We start from the raw sequence: 14,286 nt of genomic DNA, 5'->3' as shown, positions 1-14,286 counted from the left end.
AGGCCATGAGTGAATCCAGACCATCAGGTGAAGACGGAGGATAACCAGGTGAAAGAGGCTTAACAGGATAATTCTCTGCAGTACCAGGCGAAGCCTGATAAATGTAATGTTGTAGAGATGCCGGAGGATAACCAGGTGATGTAGGAGAATAACCAGGTGATGCCGGAGGATAACCAGGTGATGTAGGAGAATAACCAGGTAGTAATGTAGGATTATAACCAGGTGATGTAGGAGAATAACCAGGTGATGCCGGAGGATAACCAGGTGATGTAGGAGAATAACCAGGTAGTAATGTAGGATTATAACCAGGTGATATATAATAATCAAAAGTATGAGAATAAGGAGGAGAATTATGAGAAATATAGCCAGGTGAGGCAGAGAAGCAGAAGTTAAGAAAAGGGATATCGGTCCAAATATGCTTCCATCTTGTAGAAAGTATGGAGGTTTGAATTACAAACTTAATATCTAAGGTTGAAAGAATTTTATGAAGAAGACAGTCTGGCAGATCACTTAATCTATCTCTATTGTTTCTTTCATTTCGCAAATTGTTACACTCTCTTTTCAGATCCATGGGTAGATTCAGGGTTGGGTAGAACGTGTGACAGTTCTAAGATACTTTTTGATCATAGAGTAAAAAGATAAGCGAAGATATAACTACATTTTATAGAGTTCATTAACGGATCCTTCTTTCCAAACTTTCGATGTGGGATAGTAGTCTTTTATTTTTAATTGCCGATTCTTTCACTTGATTCTAATACAGTAATACAGTACGATTTATATGCTTTGTCAATTGTTAATGAAATCAAAAGCCTTTATTTTGAGTTTATATCCATCTTCCTCTGTTTTATAGAGATTTTAATACTTTGTTCTTCAAATAAAAAAAAAAAAATAACACTTTGACTTGTATGTTTTACAAATTCATTTGTGTTCTTTTGTACATTCCAAGAAGTTTAAATAATCCCTAAATAATACCAGTAGACTTGTAAACATTCTAAAAAGTTTATTAAAAGCAGATCATTAGCAAAAAGAAACAGTCCAAAATACTTGTTATAGGAATGTTATACCACATAATTTGTATTTCAACAATTTTCCACTTTATTTCATGGCAGAAGAATAATAACTACCAGAGTACACATGATTCATAACTGAAAATACTTGTAAAATCCGATTAGAGGCGCTGGCAAAGATCAGTTCTTCACTGCTGCTTTCTCAGCAATGAATAAACCCCATCGTTGCTCACCGGATGAACTCCTGACCAACTTAGCCTTCCAGCCACCAACTATGTCATTGTAATCTCCCTGCAGATTAAGCACATTTAATTAAAAGCAGATCATTAGCAAAAAGAACAGTCCAAAATTTAGTCTGCAATACAAACCTCAGAGAAGTCTGCAATAAATCTTTCCTTTTCCTTTTCGACTGCATTAAGTTCCCTCTCCAGAACTTTCAGAAACTAAACCAACAAACACAAAGCCATAAGAAAATTAAAGACAATAAAATATTATAATTGGTAATCGAGGACAGTGTAGGTTTAAAAAAGAGAGACTAATGAAACCTGATCAGTCCTATCCTCAGCAACAACTTCATCGAATCCAGCATCTCTAAGCATCTGTATCGAACAAAATAATCTTTCAGTATACATGCTAATGAAAATAAGTTCTGAAACTGCTGAAAGGACAATAAGATTAAAATATCTATACACTTGCCTGGCCATATGCCTGCACATCATGGAGATCATATCCCCTCTGCTTAATATATGCTGCAAATTCAGTTGATGGTGTACCGGCATTCCTGCAGTAATCACTGATTAACACTTTCCCGCCAGGTTTCAACCATTTGTAAAACGATCTGAATAATGCAGGTTTATCCTGAAAAGTAAGACAAAGTAGTAAAAGTTATACTGCTAAATATTACTACTGGTGATGTAAACAAAAGACTGGTAAACACCAACACAAATCACCTGAATGTGGAGAATGGTGTCACGGCTGTAGATCACATCAAAAGCATTATCTGGGTAGGTTATTGTTGTACAATCAGCCACCTCAAACTCGACAGCACAATTGAGTCCAACAGTACGCTCAAGAGCTATAGAGATCATATTAATGGAGAGATCAATTCCAACAACCTCAACATTGAACTCCTCTGCCATGTAAAAATCACCTCCACCTATGCCACAACCCACATCCAGAACTTTCTGGCCAGGTTTCAGGCCAAGCTTCGACACAAATTCTTTCGTGGTTTCTGCCCAGAGTTAATAGTTCATCGATTCAATAAACATTAATTGATTAAAAAAAAAAAAAGCTATCATAAACAGGAACTGATATGATTACCATAACTTTGTATAACAATTTAGTATCCAGATAACAAAAGAAAGTGTACCTACTCCCCCAGTGCTCACATAACCAGGGCCAAAGACTCGCTCATAACGCAAAATGCCATTAGCTTTGTACTGAACATTATCCAGAAATTGCTGAAACCCTTTGTCATTCTCTGAATCAACTTTCTGCAATGTCCAGCAAATCTGAAATAGACAAAGATAGTCAGTAAAAGGTCAAAAGTACTTCTTCCCCTCTTCCCAGTTCCCACACAAAACTTAAGTACTAACCATGTCCGGATTTAGTTTTTCAAAGTATAACATCTACTATATGGGGTACATGATAGTTAATTCTGGACATAGGAAGTAAGAAAATAAAACTACCCAGCAACAACAAAGAGATAATATTAAAGAGCAACTGGATATCTAAGACCTTGTTTGAATTGCATTTGCCACCAACCACAGAGAGCTCATAAGAGTTCCCAGATTCATTTTGCACGCGGCATTCTTTGAATACCTGCAGCCACCAAAGCAACATTCAGAATTATTGGTCACATAGCTAAGGATTGGTTTTTTAGCTGAAGAATAAGCTCTTTTTTTTTTTCTAAGGTGGAGTAGAAACTGAGAATTTATTCTTTTTGTTTGAGGTTTTTGAATGAATTTGAATTGAACAGTGAGTCTATTTCTTTGAAACTTTGCCTCAAAATCAGAACTGCTGCAGGACTCATGAAATTATAATGACACTAAAGACTGCTGACTCAAGTTTATGAGAGGTCTTGAATTGCCTTCCTCACTATCTAACAAGTCTAGTAAGATTTCTGCATATACACATAATCAAACAGAGAAAACAGAGAAGACAAGTATATGAAAGGACAAACCAACAAACCTTTGAGTAGAACTTAGGATTGCGATAGTGGATTGACTTGCTTTGGTTCTGATTAGCACTGTCATTAGCACAAGTCTCTCTAAAGTAGATAAAGCCTCCTGGTTTCAACCATTTCACCATGCTTTGAACCATTTTTCCAACCTACAGTCCAAAAGTAAAATACACTCTAATTGTTAACACTGACAGACTGACAGTACTATCAGAAACAAATGTACACAGCTACAAGTTGCTGGAGTCACCACTGCTCGAGTTCATATAAGAAATCTTATACTCGAGGAAAGCCAAGCACGAAGATTACCTCATCATCAGAAAGATGCACAAGAAACGAATTAGCGAATATCAGATCAAAGGATTCTGGTGAAATGTCTAGATTAGGACATGAAACATCAGCAGAAATGAACTTCACATTTGGGTATTGTGCACTTATGCTTTCACTCTGCAACCAACACAAAGGATATTAGAATGGTCTACACAAATAAATACAGTAATTTAAATTTAACAAGTAAAATTGCTGATCACTTATTGATCTCACCTCGGCTTTCACACTCCCAGTGACATCAACAGCTACAACCTGGCCTGCCTTTTTGGCCAATTCACCAGTAAGGTGACCTATACCCTCACCAATTTGTAATACAGACTTTCCTTCATAAGGTGGAAGCGAAGGAAGAACCTGTATCCATATAGGAGAGCATTTAAAATTATATCAGTACACAAAATACTCCGTACATCCATGAACAAGCTTGGTTAACCTCAAAGCTTGCCTGACAATATAAACAAAGAAATGACTAACAACAAATACATCATCTCATTCAGTTAAGAACCTTTATTTATGATCGAATAGGCATAACATGATTTTCTTGGACTCATTTGCATTCATTAGCAAATCGATTGTATAGGGTCAATAGGGACTGTATTTTATAATAGTCCTCAATTAACAGTTACACACTTACACACACTACTTTAGTTAGATGTCAAGTTTACAATTCACTACTCGTAGTCAATACGCCTTTACAAACATAAAATTTACCCTATAGTATGATCGGTATCTCAATTTTCTTTCCATTAATTAGCCTTTTCATCTCTGTTTATTGCATCATTTCATCACAAAAGTTTATATATACATGTAATGTCAAAACAAATGGTACATTAAATTACACTTTGTTACTTCATTATTTAAAGAATGACATCACAGTTTGACACTTATGAAGAGGCCTTGTAATTTGATCAATATCGCGAAGACACGTATCAGTATTTATACAACAAAATACAGTATGAGACATCAAAATGTCATTTTCTTACTTACACGTGAATTCTTTACCAATAAATCAGTGTCGTTTTCAACTTTACATCCTCTTTTATAATTTTTTTATAATTTTCAAGTAAACTAGTTCCGAACCAAATCAGATTGATCTGATCTTAGTTGAAGAAATTCTGAAGCGGTTAAAATAACTAATAACTTCTTCAAACAAGGAGATCATTCATTAATCAAGCTATGATTAATTAGTACATTAAAATTGATTAACTATAGTCTTGCATAATACAGTACATGACATGTTACACATACTATAATCATATAAAATCATATCATAAAATTATAAAATAAGCTGAAAAATGGAAGTTTGAACAAACCTCAAGATGAGCAATTTGAGGAGCCATATCTTTTGACAAGAGTAAGTGGAGGAGAGAGAAAGTTGGTTAAAAAGGAAAGAGGACTAAGAACCGTTGATGGCGAGGCGAGAACGAGAGAAAGACCTTGATCTACGGTTGAGAGCTCTTCCTCTCTGCTGCATTCAGCTGCAAAGCAAAGCAGGGTACAAAACAACACTATATAGGAAAAGGGAGCACCTTAATAATATTTTGGAGAATGGAGATAGTGGAGATCCTCTATTATTTTTGCTTCTGCTTTTGTAGACTCGTCCTCATAGCTATAGGACATAAACTGTGGGCCCTCTTTTTTTTATTATGACACGAATTGATTAGTAGCGGACTTAAAAAAAATTATAATGATCGAGGTGTGGAAATTTAATAATTTTGTAAGCTATACGAGTAGCATGTGTAATCATTTGATTGAATCTAAGAAATTATATCGGTGTTCTCGTGAATTGTAAGATGTTTGGGATATGAGGAAACTCAAATATAGTTTTGAAACACTACGGATCAGAGTTCAATAATATTAAAACATTAAATTTTCTAAAAATGTTGTATGTTTTTTCCATTTGGACCAAATAATATCTATTCTGTCCAAAGTTTGTTTCCCTACATATTTAGGCTTTTTTCTTGAAATTACTGGACAAGAGAAAAAGAGCTCATGATATGAAGAACGGGAAGCCACATATCAAAAACAACAAACAACGAAACAAAAGAAAGTGACACTTTCTTTTAGCCTTCCAAAAGACCAAAATAAAAGAACCACGTCATTTTTCCACCAAACCACGTCAATTTGGAATATACGATAGTAATAAACCCAAATAAATAAAGTACAAATGAAATGAGCAATAAAATTAGAGTGGGTTAAATCACTTCATTTTTTAAAAACAACTTATGCTTCGTAATAATAATGATGATTAATTCCATTACAAATCAATTCAGAATAATGAATAATTTCATTAAGAAAAGAAAAGAAAAAAAAAAAAAAAAGACAGAGAGAGAAGGTGGGATCTTGATTCCTCAAGGATAAGTTGATAAGCAAAAGAATATTTTTTGGGAAAACAGCCATAATCACGATAACTGTGTTTGATTGGGAAATCCAGAAAAGTTTACACAATTTGTGAATTAATATCGTATATGGAGTATGGAGATTGACGCCTGTTGTTTTTTTACCCATTAAATCCAAGATCCAATGTCTATTCCCCTTCCTTAATGAGCTAATATTTTTTTATCTATGTTAGGAATATTCTTATGACTTATCCCTGGTACTGAGGTATACAGCAGGCTAGCGGCTCAACTACCTCGGTTTCTAAAATATTACGATCTCTCCATATAAAATTAATTGTCGTGTATACTACTGTCAGATAATATAAACTCCTTGATTAGAGTGATTTCCATTGATCAATATTTATAGGGTTACAATGAGAAACCTAATCATATTAGTTAACTATAAGATATGTACAGATATCAAAGATAATCTTATACAAAATATATCCTAAACCTAGGATGAGAATATTCTATGGATATTCTCTATCACACCCCCGCAGTCAGAGTGGGAGAAAATCGGATGCTCAGACTGGATCTGAATCACGCATCGAACGGTAAGGATAGTATAGTAACCCATGATCAAAAGAGAAAGTAGTAGAAATGTGCCGATGATGACGAGAGAAGCAACAGCCACGACCTACATAGAGTAGAGATAAGCACTGCTAGGCCGGAGGAGAAGGAGAAGAGTCGCACACAGACTTGGGCTAAGTTGCAGATCCAGAGAAGAAGAAGCTAAGGGATCAAACCATCATCGGGAAGAAGACACTACACTACTACGTGAAATCACAGTTGAAGAAAAATAAATAAAATTGCGCAAGAAAAGATTAAATCCCACCGCTTGAAATTAATCAATTCTCAGAAGAGAAACCAGGTAGCAAGAAGTAATACTTCACAAAGATTCTAAGTGCTGCAACAATAAAAGGAGCTAACTTGATAGCAAAAGAGATGTGCAAAAGTTGACCTTATTGTGATATACCACCACCCAAACAAAATCTATGTGATTATGTGTTAAAAAAACCAATGAGGCAATGTGAGAATCATTGTTGGTCATGGGGAGGTGGAAATAGAGTACGGCACATGGAGTAGGTTGGCAGATGTGGTTACTGCCAGTAGTGGGAGGCGGTAGTGTATGCGATTGCCAACAATGATGGAGGAGGCTTTCGCGATTGCTACTGTTGGTGGGAGGCGCAAGATTACATAAAGATTCTAAAAAAAACTTTGAGAAAAGAAAAAAAAATCTATATGTGTGTTTGCGGAAGCATAAAAAACTTTGTGTATCCCGTCGGTGGATTTAATTTTCTAACCCACCGGCAGGGTGAGAATTTTTGTATATAATCCGAAGATCTAACCTAAGCTGTGATACCATGTCAGATAATATAAACTCCTTGATTATAGTGATTTCCATTGATCAATATTTATAGGGTTACAATGAGAAACCTAATCATATTAGGTAACTATAAGATATGTACAGATATCAAAGATAATCTTATACAAAATATATATCCTAAACCTAGGATGAGAATATTCTATGGATATTCTCTATCAACTACTTTAGAATACATTTTCTACTTTGAATCGTAGTTTCTCCGACATCCCAAGAAGGGCGAACATGAGTGATATAACACAGAATATCCAACAATTTCCAAACATGTATAGCACTAGAATCATGCCTCTGAAGATATATGCAACACAGCTACTGCTTATTACAATCTGTTTCGGGTGAAAACAATGGGACCTTGCCGAAGGTCCGCTGAAACGGAGAAGACTGGATTCGGTCCAAGTTATGCTGGGCCGAAGGTTTCCTGCACAGTAAACACACGTAAACTAGCCTCGGGGGTGTTTCCGAGGAAGGCCCCTCCGATGCTAAAGTCAGTACAATGTGTAGAAAGAGAACACTATGCAAGAGAGTTAGTTGCTTGAGGCTTTGCTTGAATATATGAGAATATATGAGAGTGTATAAATTTGTGAATGAATCTGAATGTATGAATATTGATGGCTTTTATACCTCTTCATACATGGAGAGGTTGGGCCTTAGCCCAATTGGCTTGCTTTGTGGGCTGACCTTTGACTTTAGCACAATTGGAGAGTTGAACCTTGACCTTGGGCTTTTAATTGGATCATTTAATACCTAGGCCCAATTGGACTAAATTGGACCCAAACAACTTGCCCCCCAGACCCGATTTGGAAGGATGACGGGTCGGGTTTGATTTAATTCAGAAAAGGAGGGAAGTAAATGATTTAATTAATCCAAAAATTTGAATTTAAACCGTAATTAATGAGATAACAACGGTTAAGGCGGATGATTGTGGAAGTTGGACGGATAATGGGCAGTTTAATCGCAAGGTCGTGTGTTTAACGGTTACTTAGTGGGGTATTTAAGAGAAATTGAAACGCGGACTCCTCGTATCCCATTCCTGGAGATATAAACAGAGGCGCGTCATCTCTCCTCACTTATTCACCAACACAAACCCAAAATTCTCGAGAGAAACCAAGAACCCGCATCAAAACTTCACAAATTCCCCGAGCATTAAGCTTAGAAACTGAGACTTGCCACTACGAACTCGTAAATCGACAACTTTCGCTTCAGATTAAGGTAAATTCCTTTGATTTCAGTTTATTTTTCTTCGAATTCGAACTCCTTCCCTTTTTTTTCGACTTTTTTCTTCGAAATAATCAATGGCAAGAGGAGTTAGAGGTAGAGCCCGTGCTCCAAGAAGAGCAAGGCCGATTCCCGATCCTAGGAACAGGATTGGGACCTGGAATGGACAAAGGCCAGAGTCTGACCTGCTGAAGGGATTAGGGCGACTCCCATTTCCTCGGCTCCTCCTCAGAGAACGGAGGGGCCGAGCGCTTCTGGACGGGACGATGAAGTTCCCGCTGTCCTTTGGGATATCCTCCCCGGGTTTTCAGAGTGGGAGAATGCCGAAGTAGCTTCGGCCATGATAAAGAACCGCCCCTACTCATGGCGATCAATATCGGTTTGCCGAGCAAATTGAGTTGCATTACGGCATTTTTGAAGCTGATGGGTATTGGTGCCGAATGCCCGCGGCATCCGATAGAATCCATCGTCCACCCCCGGGGTATGTGGGGGTGTACACAAGACAGCTTCAGTACGGGCTGAGGTTCCCTTTGGACGTATTCGTCCGAGACTTGCTGATCCATTACAATATCTCTCTATGTCAGTTAACTCCCACCAGCATCCGAAGGGTGATGACATACTTATGGGTCTGCAAGTTCTTCAAGTATGTGTCGAACCTGCACTGCTTCAAAAAGCTTCATCGGCTAGTGCCAAATATTCAAAGTGGGCACGGAAGCCATGGTTCTGGGTGGTACCGGATTGAGTCTCGGCCCCAGTACCTAACCATGTGGCCGAACGACTCTTCAGACAAGGACTGGAGAGGTCAATGGATTTGGGTTAGGGCACCCACGGATTCGGGCCACCCTTGCGTCTTCAGCGCTCCCCGGTACCTTGCTGAGCCTGATCCCGACATGGGAAGTCTAGGTCCCCCCGCAGATAACGGGCCAGATCCGAACCTTGATCAACAAAATATCTTCGGCAAGCTGCCGAACCGGGGGGGCAGCGGCCGAATGCAGCATATCCCGGAGACTTGGCTCCCCGATACGTATTATGTTTTCCAAGAGAACATGCTAGCAGCTGTTGGCCTCAGCCGAAAGTTTAAGGATGGTAAGCTTCTTCGGCTGGGGCCGAGGCTTTTTAATTATCTCTTTTTCTCCTCACTTCGCTTTTTTATGTTGTGCCAACCTAACTGAACTGACCTTTCCCCTTTTTTTTCTTCAGAGCGGGACGAGACCAACGTCGGCATTAACTACGCTCGTCTTGGCGTCAACCGAGAACGAGTTGTAACTGATCGGGCCCCGTCTATCACTGAACCGAGGCATAGGGAAGTTCATCTAGACTCTTCCCACTTCCAAATTGAGGTTGTTGCTCTGTATCAGAGGCAGAAGCCTTGGTGGAAGAAGAGAGACCCCTGGTTTCAGCTGCTGGACGAAGAAGCTGAAGCTGCCCGTACAGCCGAAGAGGTTGCACGGGTTCTCGAAGCTTGCGAAGGAGGAGAAGGGTCCTCCAGAGCTGCTGAAGAAGAAGCTGCAGCTAGGGCAGCTGAAGAAGACGAGGCTTTGCTGAAGACCTCGGTGAGCTTTCGGACTTAACTTTGTCTTTCTTCTTTTTTCTTTTCTTTTTTTTTTTTTTACTCACATTCTTCCTCCCCCCTGTCTGTTACAGTCTGAAGAGAGTAACAGACACAGAGAAGGGAAAGCCCTTGTTCGTCCCGAAGACCAAATACAAGAAGAGTCCTCAGACTCAAATATGGACGAGCAGCCCCTTCAGAAAAGGCGCCGAAGGATGGCCATCATCGGGCCGCATGACTTTCAGCGGAGGCCGATGACCATCGGCGTTGAAATAAGGGAACCCGAGGAAGGCAATGGATCGCCGAGGGTTCCCCGGCCACCACCCCAATCACCTCAAAAGACCCCTCCGCCACCTCCTGAGATGGAGGTGGATCAGAGAACTCCCGAATCTAAGGGAGGGGTCCAAGAAGAAATTAAGGAGAGTGCTGCTGAGCACAAAAACAAGGATGCCGTGATGCCCAGTGCTGAGGGTTTCACGGCAGACATCGCAAGAGAGGTTGAGGCTTTCGTCCTCACCCCTGAAGAAGAGGAGGTCATAGTAATTGACTCCTCTGAGAAGGATGATGCTGAGCCATCCAAAGCTAAACAAGCTCCATCGTCATCCTTTCCCTCCTTCCAGACTCTGCACTCTGGAGAAATGGGTTTCTCGGCCCCCCGAATTCCAATCCCAGATCACATCTAGGACCTCATATGGGGTCAGAACCGAGAAGGAGCTGCAGCCTACTTCGGCGATTTTGCTGGCATGTCCGAAGTAGATAGGGCAAGAATCTGGTCGCTGAAGGCCACTGCTGGGATGGGCGAATCCAGCAGATCAGTTCCTGACCCAGCCAGGTCTAACCAACTGCTGATGATGCAGGTGATTTTCCTTGCCTTTATTTCCTCTAAAATTCAGCTCTATTTTTAATTAACTTTTTTTTTTTTTTTTTTTAATTTGTGCTCCTGTTTTCAGTTCGTGCACAATCAGACTCTCACTTTAGAGCTGATAGATACCCTACAAGATAGGGTAGATGCTGCTGAGCACGACAAGAAGGTAGCTGAGGAGGAATTAAAGCTTGCTAAGCTGAAGCAAGCAGCAGCTGAAGAGAAGCAGCAGAAGGGTGAGGAGTACGAGAAAAGAGCTGCTGAAGCCCTCAAAACCTTCTGCGACGCTATGGAGAAGGAAGTTTTTCCCCCACTGATGGAAGGGGAAAAATTCCTCCAGGAGCATATGGGAGTGGACGTCTCCAAATTCAAGGCTGCTGTTGAGAGCCGTATTCAGGAAGGAGCTGAAGTGCAGCAACGACTAGAAGCTCTTGAAGCCAGCCGAATGGCTGCTGAAGAGCTGCTCCAGGCCTGAGATGTCCAACTCTCAGAGGCTGCTGCTGCTGATGCTGAAGCTCAGAGAGCTAAACTCCATGAGGCTGAGGATCAACTGATGGCCAAAAAAGTTGAAGTGGCCCAGGCTCAGACAAAGACTTCCCAAGTTCAGCAGGAGCTGAATGAGCTGAAAGGTTCCTCCTCCAAGCTCGCCGATGAGCTGAAGAAATCCAAGGAAGACTTGGAGGAGACCCAGAAGAAGCTAGCTGATGCTGAGGCTTTACTCAAAGTCCGTGTCTATACCCAGGAAGAATATGAAATGGGTTTCAAAAACGGGTTCAGAGTATGCCGAAGAGTCTGCCTTCATGCTGAGCCGAAGCTGGACTAGTCCAAATGTGCTGAATGGGTCCAGAATCCCGAAGACCCTCATATGAAGTATGCAACTCCAGTCGAAGCTGAAATTCTTAAGGCTGAGGAAGCCGAAGAGGAAGCTGAGAGAATGGAGTTGGAGGCTGAACAGAGGGAAAGGGAGGCTCGGCAGAGTGCAAAGCCTGCTTCTTCTGCTGCTGGGGTTGAGGCCACCATGGGGCTCAACAATGCTGATCAGTCTGATCCTCAGGCTGAAGCATAGGAACTCGGGCAGTCGTCTTCAGAATCTTGCGGTTCATCATGCGCTTAACTTTAGACTTGCCGCTTTCTGAATTTTTTGCCTTGTTTTTTGCTTCAGCTTGCCTTGTCGTACAACAGTTTATTTTTTTGCTTATGTACGTATTTTGGCAGCTGTTATTTTCCGCTTGTGGGCGGCTGCCGATACAGTTTAATTGAACTTGTAGCTCAATTTCTGAGCATGAATTATTAATTTGATGCTCTTTTCTTCAGCTGCTTTGTTTATGAATGCTTCTGTTTCTTTCATTCTGCCAAACATTTTCATTCTGCCGAACATAAACTTGCAGTGATAGTGCTTCTTGCCCCCCAGAAATTGAAGTATGGCTTCAGCTGAATAAACAATTTCTTCACTTCTTTAAAATGGGTATCCGAAACACAGGGCCAACTGAAGGCAGTGCTTCTGGAATACAAGTCTTACTGAAGATTGACTTCAGCTGAAAGTTGGATATCCGAAACACAGGGCCAACTGAAGGCAATGCTTCGGATATTAGCTTTCTGGGATACAAGGCTCAGTTAAGGCAATATCCCAGAATTGTCCATGGACTCATGACTTTGGAGAACAAATCTTACTGAAGTTGGACTTCAGCTGAAAGACCTGTGTTCTTTAAAAGACGCATATCCGAAGCACAGGGCCAACTGAAGGCAATGCTTCGGATAATGGCTTTCTGGGATACAAGGCTCAGTTAAGGCAATATCCCAGAATTGTCCATGGACTCATGTCTTTGGAGAACAAGTCTTACTGAAGTTGGAATTCAGCTGAAAGACCAATGTTCTTTAAATAAACGAGTTTTGTCAGCAATCTGAAACCCAGTTACCCGAAGGCGAAGGTTTCAGACGAGGCTGAATAAAAAAATTTCAACTGTTGCTGTTATCCTTGATTTTCTGTCTATCTTTGAAAAATGGATACCCGAAACACAGGGCCAACTTAAGGCAATGTTTCGGATAATGGCTCTCTGGGATACAAGGCTCAGTTAAGGCAATATCCCAGAATTGTCCATGGACTCATGTCTTTGGAGAACAAGTCTTACTGAAGTTTGACTACAGCTGAAAGACCAGTGTTCTTTAAAAAGACGAGTTTTGTCAGCAATCTGAAACCCAGTTACCCGAAGGCGAAGGTTTCAGACGAGGCTGAATAAAAAACCCTTAAAGAGTAGATAGAACAAAGAAAATTTTGAAAGGATAAAAAGTTGTAAACATTTATATAAATGGCGGCTCCAAGGCCTTTCATTAGTTCAAAATGTACTTACAAAGATTGTTCTGCCCCGAAGGGTTTACACATGATATTTTTTCAGTACATCAGCGTTCCAGTGATTTTTCAACTCAGTTCCATCCAACTGCCGAAGTCGGTATGTCCCTGGCTGAAGCTCATCATAGATTTCATAAGGTCCTTCCCATGCAGCTGAGAGCTTTCCATGGATTCGACCTTTCTGAACTGCAGCAACATTCCGAAGGACAAGGTGTCCAATTTTGAGAGGCCTTGCATGGACCCTTCGGTTATAAAATTTGCTGATTCTCTGCTTATAAGCGGCCATTCTGTCTCGGGCTGAGTCTCTTACTTCGTCTAGGAAATCGAGAGATTCCCTCATCAGTCGCTCATTCTCAGCCGAGAAGTGGTGCACTCGAAGGCTCTCAGAGCCAATTTCCACTGGAAGGACGGCTTCGGCACCATACACCAGTTCAAAAGGTGAATGGCCCGTTGCCTCTTTTTCAGTTGTCCGAAGGGACCAAAGGGTTCCAGGGAGCTCCTCCAGCCACTTGGACTTTTGATCTTCCACCCTCTTCTTGAGGGCATTTAAGATCTGTTTATTTGCAGCTTCGGCTTGTCCGTTACTTTGCGGGTGGCATACCGCTGAATATGCCAGTTTGATGCCGAACTGATCTGTATACCGCTTCAGCGGTAAGTTATCAAATTGCCTCCCATGATCGAAGACAAATACTCTCGGGATGCCAAAGCGAGTGATGATATTCTGCCAGATAAATTTTCTGACAGTTTGCTCTGTAATGTTCGAGGCTGCTTCGGCCTCGATCCATTTACTGAAGTAGTCAACTCCAACTATCAGCCATTTTTTCTGGTACACAGCCTCTGGAAATGGTCCCAGTATATCCAGTCCCCATTGGGCAAACGGGAGTGGATTAAGGATCGGCTGAAGATCCCTTGCTGGCTGATGGATAACTGGAGCGTATTTTTGACATTTTTCGCATTTCCGGACCAGCTCCTTAGCATCTGCGATCATGGTGGGCCAGTAATATCCAGCCCTCAATGCCTTGTGGGCTAAGGTCCTTC

General features: G+C 40.8%; 1 protein-coding gene across 1 annotated transcript; it reads right to left on the bottom strand.

The window, feature by feature from the left end:
* Nucleotides 1–980: 980 nt before the first annotated feature.
* Nucleotides 981–5,274, bottom strand: LOC110730138 (phosphoethanolamine N-methyltransferase-like). The gene is made up of 11 exons (XM_021909912.1): nucleotides 4,827–5,274; nucleotides 3,730–3,867; nucleotides 3,496–3,633; nucleotides 3,198–3,338; nucleotides 2,745–2,828; nucleotides 2,377–2,518; nucleotides 1,958–2,238; nucleotides 1,704–1,865; nucleotides 1,553–1,606; nucleotides 1,376–1,450; nucleotides 981–1,298 (listed from the first exon to the last, which is right to left on the bottom strand). Exons 1-11 carry the CDS (start codon nucleotides 4,851–4,853, stop codon nucleotides 1,188–1,190), a joined length of 1,353 nt encoding a protein of 450 aa, XP_021765604.1. The 5' UTR covers nucleotides 4,854–5,274; the 3' UTR covers nucleotides 981–1,187.
* Between the last annotated feature and the right edge of the window lie 9,012 nt (nucleotides 5,275–14,286).

Source organism: Chenopodium quinoa, unplaced genomic scaffold (genome assembly GCF_001683475.1).
Source record: "Chenopodium quinoa cultivar QQ74 unplaced genomic scaffold, ASM168347v1, whole genome shotgun sequence".
Taxonomy (NCBI): Eukaryota; Viridiplantae; Streptophyta; class Magnoliopsida; order Caryophyllales; family Amaranthaceae; genus Chenopodium; species Chenopodium quinoa.
This window is presented reverse-complemented; position numbering and strand designations above follow the sequence as displayed.